Source organism: Thermobia domestica, chromosome 13 (genome assembly GCF_964235325.1).
Source record: "Thermobia domestica chromosome 13, izTheDome1.hap1.1, whole genome shotgun sequence".
NCBI lineage: Eukaryota > Metazoa > Arthropoda > Insecta > Zygentoma > Lepismatidae > Thermobia > Thermobia domestica.
Genome location: NC_137466.1, coordinates 209,020,806 through 209,034,414, shown reverse-complemented (window position 1 = coordinate 209,034,414; position 13,609 = coordinate 209,020,806). Strand labels below are relative to the sequence as shown.

Sequence of the window (13,609 nt, the reverse complement as noted above, 5' to 3'; positions counted from 1 at the left end):
GAATACCCCGACAAAATTCAAGGGCACAATGTTGTCCACCACAAACTTACTTGGCCGGGGAGCGAACCAGATACCACCAGAGGTAAGCACTCATGAGCCACCTTGCCAGCCAAATGATAAGAAGAAATGAAAAGAAAGATAAAAGGCAACGCGGAAGGGTAAAATAAAAAGGAATGTAAAAGAAAGTAAAAGAATTAAAAATTAAATAAGATAGAAACAAACATAAAATGACACCCGAAAAAAGAATATAAAGAAATAATAAGAAAAATAAAAAGTAGAAAGGAAATAAAACGAAAGAGAAATGGGATATAAATGAAAAATGAGAAAGGAAAGTTACACATCAGAAAAAAAACGAAAGAAAATATTAAAATAATAAATGAAATAAATAAATAAAGTAAAAGGAAAGAAAAAGAAGAGTGAAAACAAAGGTAAATGGAAAGGAAGAGAATGAAAAATCGAAAAGAGTGAAAAAGTAGAAAGTAAAGAAAAAATGGAAAAATTAAAAAATTGACATGAACGAAAAGCAAATTAAACATAAAATGGAAAGAAAAGGAAAAAATAAATTAAAGAGAAACATAATATGCCACACACGTATCTATATCATCTGCAGTCAACAGGCTCTTCTTCGTTTCAATTATACACTGTAAAAAGTAAGTTTACAAAGTAAATTTACAAAAGTAAATTTTAAGTTAATTTACAAAAGACGTTGGCAATCTGTTTGCCAAGCCTCTGTGTAAATCAATCAACACGTATAAAGTTAAACTACTAATAGGAAATAGTGTGAAATTATATTTTTATCAATAAAAATATCATATTTTCCTATAAATTTACTGTAAATTTGTAAAAAAAAAATAACCAGCAAATTTTATACTTTAATCTAAGGAAGTATATATTACAAATTGAAGGACAAGTGATTTTACGTTGATATTTTGTAATTTAAACTACAGATTTTTTTTTCCAGTGTAAGTAAGTAAAATGGAACAGTTGACAAAGGTTGAACTACCTCATATAGTGAAGACTTTCTACTCTTTCTCAAAAGTCATAATAACATTTCGAAGTTTAGTTTGTAGTTTTTAATGTTTACCCTTACGTAATAAGTAAATCTTGTTCACTGAATACTCTAACTGATTTCATATGAGGTAATATTTGATACGAAAGTTATGTGTGTTCTGCCTGTTAGGAAAATTTCTGGATCGCGGACACTGTAAATGCTGTTTCATAATTCATTTACCAGTAGCATGAACGAACTTATGTCAGCATCATTGTCTTTACACTTTATACCGCACGCTTCACAATTTAACAAATTCACAAACCCTGAGTGAACCCTTAAGTTAGGGCTTAAGTTAGGACTTAAGCTAGGATACAACAAGATATAATAATCTGTGCCGTTCGGTTGGTAGATAAAGGGTTACTATGCTGCCGCATATTTACTAACGGACGGTGTCTCCAATTTTAGAGGTGCTGTTGGTCACAACCTTTTCTGATTACAGTTGAGTGAAAATTGCTGCTTCTTTTATTTCTATGTGTTTGCGTACCTGACAAGTGAGATGTTATATTTTTTACTAAGAAAGAATGAACTAAAGAAGTACAGTGTCATTTTTAGTTACTATAATACCTAGGTACGCATTCACTCAATCGCTATATTTTACTCAGCAAGGTTTTGGCTATAATGTATAAAGTAAAAAATACTATATGTTAAACATTATCACAGTTCCGCTATTGTTTAAAAATGTATCATTCAATATCATTGCCAAATATCAGAAAACCTTTTTAAAAACAATAAAATGTCAGTGACACAATGCTAGACATAAACATTTATGTAGTATATGTACCACATGTATAGAGTTGTAACGAAGACGTAGCACCAAGTCTCACCACGTCAGAAAAACAACGTGTGTCTCTAGAACTATCCAAATAAACATGTCGGCACATGTTCACATAAACTGTTTGAATGAAGCCAACATATTATATGCAAAGTACTCCTACACCATTACAAAACCTCCATTGTTTGAATCACCCCTTGAGATATTGGATTTTGATGCTTTATTGAGCTGTCAGTGCACTCAGCATTGCATCATTCTAAAACAATATAAATGTGACTCCTCAAACCACGGTGCGATGCAAATCTTATTTCTTGATCAGGCGTGAAACTTGTCACCGATTCCAATGTATTAGAACATTTTACAGATGTTAGTTACGAAACTGTGCTGTATTTGCATTCATATTAGACCATTATATATAGAGATGTTACATAGCACACTTTGGTAAGCCAAGAACTTCTTTACTCTAATCCCATGGAAACACAATGGTTCATTTTTGCAAACCTATTTCATATCTCTTTCCACTCACCGTGACAAGCTATTTCCATAGAACTGATTAGCAAACTTATTTAAGTGAGATGTAAAGGTTGTATGTAAGCGATCGTGAGTCGTATAACGAGATGTTATCAGTGAAATAGTACATGTATATGACAAAAACGCAGCAATGCTAGGTTCAAAAGGATTACTAATTTTCTCATCTTATGCTGTTAATACCTACGGCTAGAGTAATCAATTTTTCTTAATTTAATTTCAGATGATGCTCCAGTATGTACCATGAAGGATGTTGAATGCATACGTAGGAACAAACGTAAGTATAGTGACATTGTGAGTGCATTTGTTTACGTGTTACATACGTAGCTTGTATGATTTTAGTTGAAATCGAAGTTTTGTTGCCTTTGGCTTATACATTCTAGCACACTTAATCACCATTTCGATTTCTATCAAGGCGTTCCTTCTCAAGAAATTGTCTAAAAGTTTGACTTTAATTTTAGCACAAAATATTAGGTATGTAAAGATTTGTATTATCAAAACAATGCTATCGCTTTTGTTTCGCCAATATATGATGTGTGACATGATAAAATTAACGGTGTATGTTCACTCGACTCCAAAATGATTTTCCAATATCTATAACTGTCTTCTTATAAGAATATAATTTGATAATGACTTTGCAGGGTACTTTTCTACTATGCGTATAATCGGGAAATGTATATTTGTGGTAAATTTCATAGAAAAAGAATTATAAATACGAAAATTAGAATGAATAACACAAAATGTTGTTAAATGGACAAGAAAGTTTTATTTTCGTTTTATTATTCTTATTTACTGCTCTTTTGATGAAATTTGCCACATACATGCCTTTGCTGATTATACACATACTAACATTATAAGAAAATAAGAGTTGAGTTGATTTTAGTTTAGCGTCCCGTTCAGCAGCGAGGCTATATGAGACGTGGACCTACTGATTAACGTGGAATCCGAACCACATGATAAGAAAATAAGAATTCGTTATCGAATTATATTCTTACATCAACATATTTATAGACATGCGACAATAATTTTAGACATGAGTGTACATCTCATTAATGTTGCTTGTCGTGTGTTGGGTGTCTGTAGCTCTTCCGTTGGGCTAAAACGTTGAAGTATGTTCAAGCGGAAAGATGGTGGTGATCAATAGCGTACGCAAAAATTATTTCAGGAGGGTCCAAACGAAATATGAGGGTATTTTATATTGATATTCCTAAAATTGTCCCTAAAATTACGCTCAATTTACACAAAAGTCGAAATTTCGGCGGAAGGGTGTCCGGACCACCAGGACCCACCCTCTGCATACGTCCCTGGTGGTGATTCACAATGGGAAACTTCTCTGAGTTTGAAAGAAGCCAAATTATGGATGCACGGTGAGTTGTTGCAAGTTTATAAAGGTGGGCGGCATCATAAGAAGAGTTCTCGAGAGGAATAGTGTCCTTGATCATGACGCCTATAGAACCCATGTCAAAATAATATAGGCGGAATTAACAGTAGATGGTGGGGTAAGTTATAGTGACAGGACTCACAACACTAGTGGTCGAGTTTCTATAACGAAATTTCTGATCACCGCCAGTACTGCTTTAGCATGAAGAAAATGGTGTCAAGAGCATGCAAAGTGAACCAACGATAATTGAAAATGCCAATGAGTCCTCTTTCACTGTTTTTTCAAAAAGATAGTGTGTTCATGTATAGTAGATGTTCATGAAAGGCTATGCTCAGAATCGTTCCTAGCGTGAAACGTGGCTGTGGGTTTCTGATGTTATGAATCGCATTTTGCTGGTAATCGGTGCATTCTGGAATTGCATTCACAGAGAGTACTAGTGCCACTGTTTATGTGGACTTTTAGGTGACCGTGTCCATTTTATGACTCCGAACATTGTTTCTAGCTAATGAAGCAACTTTTTCAAGATTACAATGAAACAATTCACAATTTTGGATCTGTTGAGGGTGTTTTCATGGGCATTGAGATAAGCCTAAACGTATCCTCTGTATTTTCCAATCTCCAGATTTCAACACTATTGAACACATGTGGTAAGTTTTATGATTCAAACTACGGAGTACATATTCTTCCTGACATAATTGAGTGCTGTAGTGCGTGGAAAAAGCTACAATATTCTTCTAAGTTCCATTTGTCTCAGCTGTTCTCATTATTTTTATAACCATCTGTATCTAAGTAAATAAAAATGATTTTTTTAATCATAAAGAAATAACATAGCATAGTAATTTATTAACAATGAACGGTAGTTCTATTTGCTATATAAAATTCAAGATATGCTTAAAAATGTAGAGATTCCTAATTACTTAGATATATATATAAGATGTATAATGCAGCTAATATGTGAGTTGTATAAAAAGGTGATAAATTTGAAAAGATTTCAAGCACTTGCATTTATTTATAGTAAGAATATTGGAGATAATATTAAGCCAACTAACATTTGGGTTATTCACCACGGCCTCACATATTTTCATTCCCTATCTACGGTCTCAGTAAAGTCCTGGCAATTTGTTAATTGCAATAGTTAGGTGCTTTGACTTCCTACAAAGATAGAAGACGCAAAAGTATGGTTAAAAACGGCATTCTTGTGCCAGGACTCATCACAATATGTGTCAGGATAATGTGTTACTATTTTAAACAAAGAATAGTTTTGTTCAACATATTTTTTTTCTCCTTGGAAGGAGATGATGTTTTTACCAGATTGCTAGTAGCTAAAATTGATAGATTTCGTTGGCAGTATATATTTGACATAACTTATGGAGTGCATTGTAGCATATATTGACAGGATTGCTAAAAATCTGGAACCAATCAGAGGTCTAATAAACACCACATTACCTTAATGGAAAAGCTGACATTTCCCCCCTGTATTAACCGCCCTCTATTCTAGTGTACGAGTGGTTTGCGTGCACGATACCTCAGGTTCGATTCTAGTGTGGAAAATAATACAAAATCAATTCAAAGAATCAACATTAGCCACTGCTAAATATGCATTTCTTCTAATGTCCAATCCTATTTCTTTGAATTTTATTCATTTACTGAAAATATAGAAATATAGTTGCCATTCTCACCCACATTATTAGCAATGACCTACGTTTTCAAAATTCCTCATATGGGAAGCCCTAGAATAAAGGTATGCGACTCCAGTGTCCCCTCTACTATCATACATCAGTGAAATATCACCCAACCATCTGGTATGTGATTTCTGTTTACTACGATACCGGTATTTGTTCTTCCAAACTTTAACGTCAATTTTAAAACATTTTTTTGTTATTTCGAATTGCAGCTGCAGTGTGTAAAATGAAACCCCCAGAGAATATCCCTGGAATTGACTATACTCGGAGTGAGGGATTGGAATGTCAGTGTTATCCACAGTGTAGAGATAAGTCCTACTCTGCTAACATGGTTTCAGTTCCGTGGAAATCAAAGTTTGCCCAGGATGAAAAATGGTAAGTAAGTTTTAGTATAATTTAGTGTGTTAAAATCGAAATGCATACGTCTAGAGAGGACAAGATACATATCTTGAGTGGAATATGTACGAATGATATAGAATTAGAAATGCTCAATAAACGAAATCTTTGAGTATATCAACAAGGTATGAAGATAAAATAAAACATTATGTGGGAAGTGAGTAACAATAGCCTACAGCCCGTTTGATACAACTAGTCCTTTCTGACAGTTGCTTTCCTCTGTTTTTTCCTTCCTGCACGTGATCGTAACAGTCAGGCAAAAAGAACTGTTTCTATGGCAACAGCACGTTCAGCCAATTATAGTGGTTCATTTCTCCCGCGCTGCAATGGTAAACATTCAACCCTTTCTGCACGTTGCCAATTTGAATATAAATAAATGCACGTTGTTTGAGTCGAATGTTAACTTTAATAGTGGACCTGCTGGTTATTGAGAGCATTCTTTTTTGTTCTCTTCTGTGCTTATGTGTCATTTAATATTATAAAACTAAGATTTACTTGCAGTGAATAATTTCGTGTTTCAATACACGATGCAAAAACTGGCAACACAGCATTGAGCACCACGTGCGCACAGGGAGCTGTCAGAAGGGACAAGTAGTATCAATTGCAGTTTTTACAACTGGATGAAATTGGAATTAATATCAGTTAATGGATGATTTTTTGTTCCGATGAACGGATTGTGTCAGCTAGATAATGTACAGTTGTATCTACAAGATACTCGTATAAAGTATCCATGAAGGATAGTGGAAGATTTGAAGTTCTAATGTTGTACGGTAATACATAATTCTAACTTATGTACTTTTCATAGTCTATCTGAGAGCTTATGAACGATCCAATTATAAAATTTAGATCTTCTATAGTACAGTCACGTGAAAAGTAGATAAACATTTCAATATTTTATTATAGATAAATATTTTATACTTTTTTATCACAACAGTGTGAAGTTATCGGATACAGTTTAACTAAATTTGCTGTGACCTGTTGATAATCATGTTCTCGTTAAATTACCAAAACAATATTCTCAAGGGATCGTTCATTTAATTTTGAAATCTTTAAGAACTGTATAAATCAATACACATTTTCCTTTCCGAATATGTAAACTGCTGTTTGTACTCAAAGGTAGAGCAGGAAACCCTCGAAATTCGCGTGCATCCTAACGTGTCATGGGCAAGGGCGCCGATCCTGGGGGCGGGCCAAGGGGGCTCGGCCCCCCAAAGCTCATGTGGACACCCTATTGTATTTATGAATATACAATATTTGACAATTTGAATGGAATTTGTCTTAAAATCCTCATATATATACCTTCTGCATCTGACTGGGGCCCCCCAAATTTACAGAGAAATCGGTGCACTTGATCATGGGCCTCGCTGGTATTCATGATGGTAGAAAGGAATTCTCAGAACATAGTGCAGCAAATGTTAACCCGGAGTACCAGAGAGCGGATGCATAGAAAGAAGTCTACATTCCAGCATTTCTCCCACACCTACATCTGATCTTCGCTGATGTTAGTAGAGACTGCATTGGTGAAAAAAGTTGATGATGGTTGATGATTCAGCGATAAGAGTCGTTTCTACCTTGCACATAGTGACGTTCATAAGCGTGTTTGTGTACGCATAAGTAGTATGACATTCCATTATGCCTTTCCACTCCCTATATTGGACCCACATTTAGCGCTCTAGTAATTATGATCAGTTACACATCCAGCTGTCTTAGTTGTTTATTCATGGGAAAATTAGTAAAGTGTGTCTTACATTTATGACTAGATCAATCTTGTCCTCCAAATGTGTCCAAACACATTGTAGAAAAATGTTCAGAACCATAACTTGGGTCCCGATAGTGCAAAGTGTATCCCGATTTCAGTATACATTTTCTATCCTGCCCTACTATGTCTTCAAACCTCTATCGAAGACATGAAATGAAATGAAGTTTTACGTCCCACGCTTATGCCCATTAGGCTAAAGGAGACAATGATGATGAGAGATGAATGAAATGATGGAATGAATAATGTGAAAGAAAACGGGATAACCCAGGGAATACTTACGAGCACGGTGTTTGTCCACAACAAAGTCCACACGGCACGAGCTGGGATCGAACCAGGGACCCCAAGCACCGGCGGTAAACACTCTACCACTAAGCCACCGTACCCCCTCTATCGAAGACATGTAGGATATGGTAGAACTACGTTTGTCTGGAAGCAGTTTCCTGACAACGATCATCGTCGAACTGCAAACCGAGTGTGAGATATTATACAGGGTGTTCTGCAAGTACCTATACCTTTAGCTTTGAGTACGACAGAGAATAATATCAATGCAATTTTATTTGTGGCATTGGGAATACTGCTTTCATGGACATGAACAACGCTGTTAGATAATTCTTGTTTCAGACACTGTCTGATATTCTGGAAAATTTCAATGATGATGTCATGGTTGGAGTTTCACAGTTCAGAAACGTTTAGTGGTATGTTTTCGAGTGTACGGACGATTACACACGTAGCAACAAAAGCACAGAAAAACATTGCATTTAAAAGTCGCTGAAGAAATAAACTAAATTTACACTGGCAATGCTTTCTGTGATACTCAAATAGATATATGGGGATGAAGATTTTTCATACACTCTGTGGAAAATCTTCACCTTCTTCACCTTCTACACGAATGGTTGTCCGACGGAATTGCTTCTTTGTGACCGTTTGATTTGGTTGTACATACTAATTAAGGAAGTGCTGTATGTTTGTTCATTCCCTGTATAAGATGCTCAGAATGTTCTGTTTGTTTCGTGATAACATCATAAAATCACTCTTGTTCTTGTCCAACCATTTCTGTGGAGATCCTTGGATTTCGTTCTATTAACTTTTCCTACCAATTTAGATATGAGTTGTTACACACTCAGAAACTTGCATTCTAAAAGAAATTGTGTCTATAAGTTACTAGTTTCAAGTAGCGTAGTTGCTAGCGCTCTCCCCTTTACTGCGAGCGCTAACGGGTGAGGACACTCGGTTGAGAAGGCGTAACAGCTTTTTCAGGCCTGTCATCCTGAATGAGTTTTTGTCTTGAGTTTTCCTCTTTCATACCATCCAAATGATGTGATAGTACCCAACGTACAGGTCCTAGGCTGCTTCTTTTCTTCCCTTCCCCATGACTAGCTTCTGACCATAGATGCAAGCAATATTTAGAAATGTGTATCAATAGGCTAAATGTAAATTTTCACTTTAGTATTTTTTTATTTGTTTGTTGAAGTGTACCAGTAATGTTGCATGAGAAGTAGATGGATTCCAAATCTTTGTAATTGTTTTAAATATCAAGTCCTCCCTGCGATCAAACTGTGTAACAGAAGCACTAGCCAATAGACTAGGCAAAAGGCAGTTTTTTCAGTTCTTTATGGCATCAAATTTAGTATTTTCAAGAATCCTTTGAAAAAGGAACTGTAATACATTTCTAACACTGATTACCCTGATGGACCTAACCTATATTCCTGATGGTAATTCAAATCATTCCCACAATGCAACGAAAGTGATTCTGCGACACTGTCGGCTAGAGTTGTAACTAACTGGATCGTCTGCTACTTGCAGTAGCTAAGTGTATCATTGGCTGATTCCATCAGACTAACGCGCTCTGAATAATTTGATTCGTTCTTGGTTTTAGTAGTTCGTAGTACCCAACTCCCTTGTGTGGCGGCGCCACAGTCTCCACAGTTCCAGCGGGAAGAGCAGCTGAAACCTCTTATACTACATCCTTACTCTATGTTTCTAATCTAGTTTGTTCTGTCAAGGTTTTATCGAAGAGGGGCAGATTCGTGGAATATGGTGTAGTGAATTTTTGTGAGTATTATTATGTCCAACAAAATGATAAACTCTCTTTGCAAATGGGTCGAAGCATTGTTGTGCTGCAGGTAAGACAATACGAGTGTCCAATTTGGAATAGAGAAACGGAGCATAGAATTAGTGAAATTAGATCAATCAATTATCTCGACAAATCATGTTTTTCATTCTTTACCTACTTTTCACCCTTCTTTGATAGTCATTTAAAATACGTTAAAAATACGCCAAATTTCCATCTCTATATATGTGTCCTTTTGTATCAAATACAATGTTTTTATTTGTTTTCAGGAAAGAGTTAGTCGTTCAAAATCAAAGTGTAATACACGTTTTCTTTCAAGATCTTGTATCCGTTCACTATCGGAAAGATATTGAGTCATCATGGGATGCTTTACTTGGTAAGTTCACTAGAAAATCGGCTCAAGAAACATTTATTAAGAAAAAAAGCATAATTGAGGAGTTTGATGTAATAAGGGCGAAAAGAAGTTTACTCCCTTTTTGCATCAAACGCATTTGTGACTTTTGTCATGCTTGTTTAGCTTCCTGGTAACATTTCAATTTAATATCGGAATAAAATGCTGCATATTACATTGTTTTATGTAAGAAAAAACACTACTTAAATTTTCAACATCGTTTTTGTCCAACTGCGTGTTTCAGACTTACGCCCTTTTTGCATCAAACACCTCAATTATGTGCGAAAATGTGCATGCGTCGAAGGAAAATTGCAGAACCTTACATAAGTGAGAACAAACAATGGGCAAAATGACAGTTATTATCTGCATGTTGTTATGTTCCTCATTACAGACGTACCAAGTGACATGTTGAATGTAATGGTTTATTGTGATAGTTATAAGGTAAATTGTTTATATTAGGAATTTCTTAGTAACTAATAATTGTCAGTTTTTCGCTATGACGCTCAAAGTTAAAACCGGAAAAGATTGCACTTCTCAGTTTGAATATAGGGCTAAAGGGATAAAGTATTATTAGAACACTGAACGCGTATCAGAAAACATTTTCTCGTCATCTCTTTCGGCGTTTGCTTCGATTATCGACAGACAGACGAACATACAATTTTCCAAATGCAAGGGAATTAAAATAGAAAATAGAACAAGCGCCTTTCGTTCTACACTGTGAAACTAAGAAAGATTTTCAAATCAATGGGATTTAATGTTAAAACCTAGAGTAGCAAGTAATTCTGCTATTCTAGTTGCAAGAGAAGGAACGTTGAACACGGAGTGGAAATCGTCTTCTGGGCGAAGAATTCGTGTGGAAAAAAAGTTTGTTTCTTTTGATTATCATTTTCAATCTATAAATCAATATTGGAACCGGAAATTTTAGTAGATTTCTACAACTTTCCTTTGTACTAATTCATAGACGAGGAGATAAAATTTGTTCTTCTGGCTTTGATTCCATAACAAAAAACTTGTTCCCACCATCTGCTGCCGCTTTTTCTTTACAACTAAACCGGGAATCTACCGATTTCTAGTGATTTTGTTCGATTCATTGTTAAGTGACAATATAATACATGTTCTTAACAAGCTTAATCCATATCAAGTAGTTATTTCATCTTGTTTAGTCCTATTTTTGCTGAATGGAGATCTATATTGTAATACAAAGTGGCCTCGAATTTCAATCACTTTCCTGGGATAAGAATGAATACGTAACCCACTCTAATCTATCACAAGAAACTGTTTTTCGCTATATAACACCAGTTCTGCGTTGTGACGCTTAAAGTTGATCCGGAAAATGTTGATTTCTGTCATTTTCGTGTTGAATATAAGGTTAAGGGTGGCAATGACGTTTATTGCTAGAACGTTCATTGCAATCAGAAATCATTTTTCGGCTCTCTTATTCTGGTTTTACTCTGATATTTGTCGACAGATTGACGTTTGGATAGCCGTTCTATAACACTTGTCATTCTTGTGCATAATATGAGTTGGAAGAATAACAAAATTCTATCGAATAGTATAAATGAACAATAAAGCGATTAAGTCTATCGTTTGGATCTGCCCATCGTATGGTTATTTGTTCATTATCCTGACAAGTCTTCATAAAGATTAATGAAAAGAAAACACTCAAAGTTGTGTAGAATGAATTAACAGTCTGTTGCGTTAGAAAATGGAATAATTAATTATGACAAATAGTCAAGCTGTTGTTTCGAGTATTATACTCAATCATTTTGCAAATCTCGTAAATCGATGTAAGTCCAATGAAAACACAAAAAACTGGAACTAAAATTAAAGTTTCCGGGCTCTTTTGGCTGCAAAGGTTTTTACAATGTCCTCAAAAGATAGCTTTGAAGCTAACTTAGGCTCTATGGATATGATCCTAAGGTTGATGAATCATTGTTGTTCACTTAAGTTTCTGATGTTTTTTTGTTTATGATCTTTAGTTTGATAACTCCTTATAGTAAAAATAAATATTTGTCCAGGTTTACTTCCCCCAATTCGGCTACAGGGGGCACAAGCCTCGTTTGCCCCCCTTAGTTACGTCACTGTATCTTTGTTTTTATTCATTCGAAATCAGTCATATTATGCCCATGAAATATACAAATTGATAAGAGAAGTAAAAACTGAGTAATATAGAAAGAAAACTTCTGAATTTAAAATAATCTAAGTAAACTATGAAAGATTCTCTCTGATATTATTAATAACAATGATATGTACAGAAAATCATGTTATTAGTCAATACCCTCAATGAACACAAGCATCATTGAAAACTTAAGTAAAAAACATCAGAGAAATACTTAAAAATGAAATAAAGATACCATCTTTTTTTAATCAGACCACTGAACAGAGAATTGGGAAATTATAAATGAACTAAAATCAAAGTGATCTCAAAATTAAGACATTCAAAAATTAAAATATTCCAACTTTGTCTTTAAACACTGCTCTTTTAAAACTGTGCTCCGTCTCCTTTCCGTGCACTTTCCTGACAATTCGAGCTACTTTATGTTACGTCACTGTTACAGAGCATTTAGTTGCAAATGACTAGATTAAATTATTAAGTTTTTTTTTCTGTTATGACTCTTTTTTTAACGAATTATTTATGTTCTTATTTTATTCCCCAGCCAGCTTGGGAGGTCTGTGCAGTATGTGTTTGGGGTTTAGCCTTCTGAGTGTTGTGGAATTTTTCTACTTCTTCACATTGCGACTGTGGTGTGTGGTCATTAGATGCGATCGGAAGCAGAGCCCTGTAAAGAAAGTCAACAAAGCTACAAGTGAAAATGAGAAGTCAAAGACAAGCCAGACAGGGTCTGTAATGACTGGCAATAAAAGAATTCGTCATCATCGCTTACGACACCCTAATGCTAATCTGTTCCTACACGAATTGTATCCGTCAGTCTACTGCCCAATATCTGACTAAATGTACAGTAAGTACACTTCATCGAGTTTAAGTAATTAACAGAACCAATTGTAACAGGAGGGGAAGAGTTTTGTTTTCTTAGATGGATTGAGGTCCGGAAGAATTATTCTTTCAAATATCACTATAAAATATATGATAAATGACGTTCCTGATTCCAACAATCTACAAGGACAATAATAGAAGGCTGGAAGGTTTCGTGCATCGGATTGTCACTTCAGATGAAAATTAGATATGCTAAGACGATTGTAAAATGCCATGACAATGCTTAGATTGTAATTAATGTTCATGACAGTTTCCGAAAGTGGCAGAATGTTTAGTTTTTTTTTGTATTGTGGCCAATGGGATGAGTTATCAACCATGCCTTTCTAATGCGAGATGAAATTATAACGGTGAATCTTTATAATGCTGAACGTGATTAAATGCATGGGAAGTTTGCCCTCAAGCAGCCACTAATGCTCAACAGACAATATGTCCTTCTGCTGCACGGGAATGCACTCTCACATATATCGCTCAAACGACGGAGCACTTTCTCCATGACTTGCAACAAGAGACCATTCCTCACGTACCGTATTCCATCGATGTCTCTCCTATTGACTACCACTTCTTCTGGTATCTCGATCACTTT

At 35.2% G+C, this 13,609-nt stretch overlaps 1 protein-coding gene across 1 annotated transcript in view; it reads left to right on the top strand.

Moving 5' to 3' along the window:
* Window positions 1-13,127, top strand: part of LOC145667960 (sodium channel protein Nach-like) — a 42,750-nt gene extending 29,623 nt beyond the window's left edge. The window contains exons 7-10 of the mRNA XM_081735385.1: window positions 2,575-2,628; window positions 5,627-5,789; window positions 9,910-10,016; window positions 12,689-13,127. Of these exons, the coding sequence (XP_081591511.1) occupies window positions 2,575-2,628; window positions 5,627-5,789; window positions 9,910-10,016; window positions 12,689-12,984 (620 nt within the window). The 3' untranslated portion in view covers window positions 12,985-13,127. The remainder of the gene's footprint in view (window positions 1-2,574; window positions 2,629-5,626; window positions 5,790-9,909; window positions 10,017-12,688) is intronic.
* The last annotated feature ends 482 nt before the right edge of the window (window positions 13,128-13,609 follow it).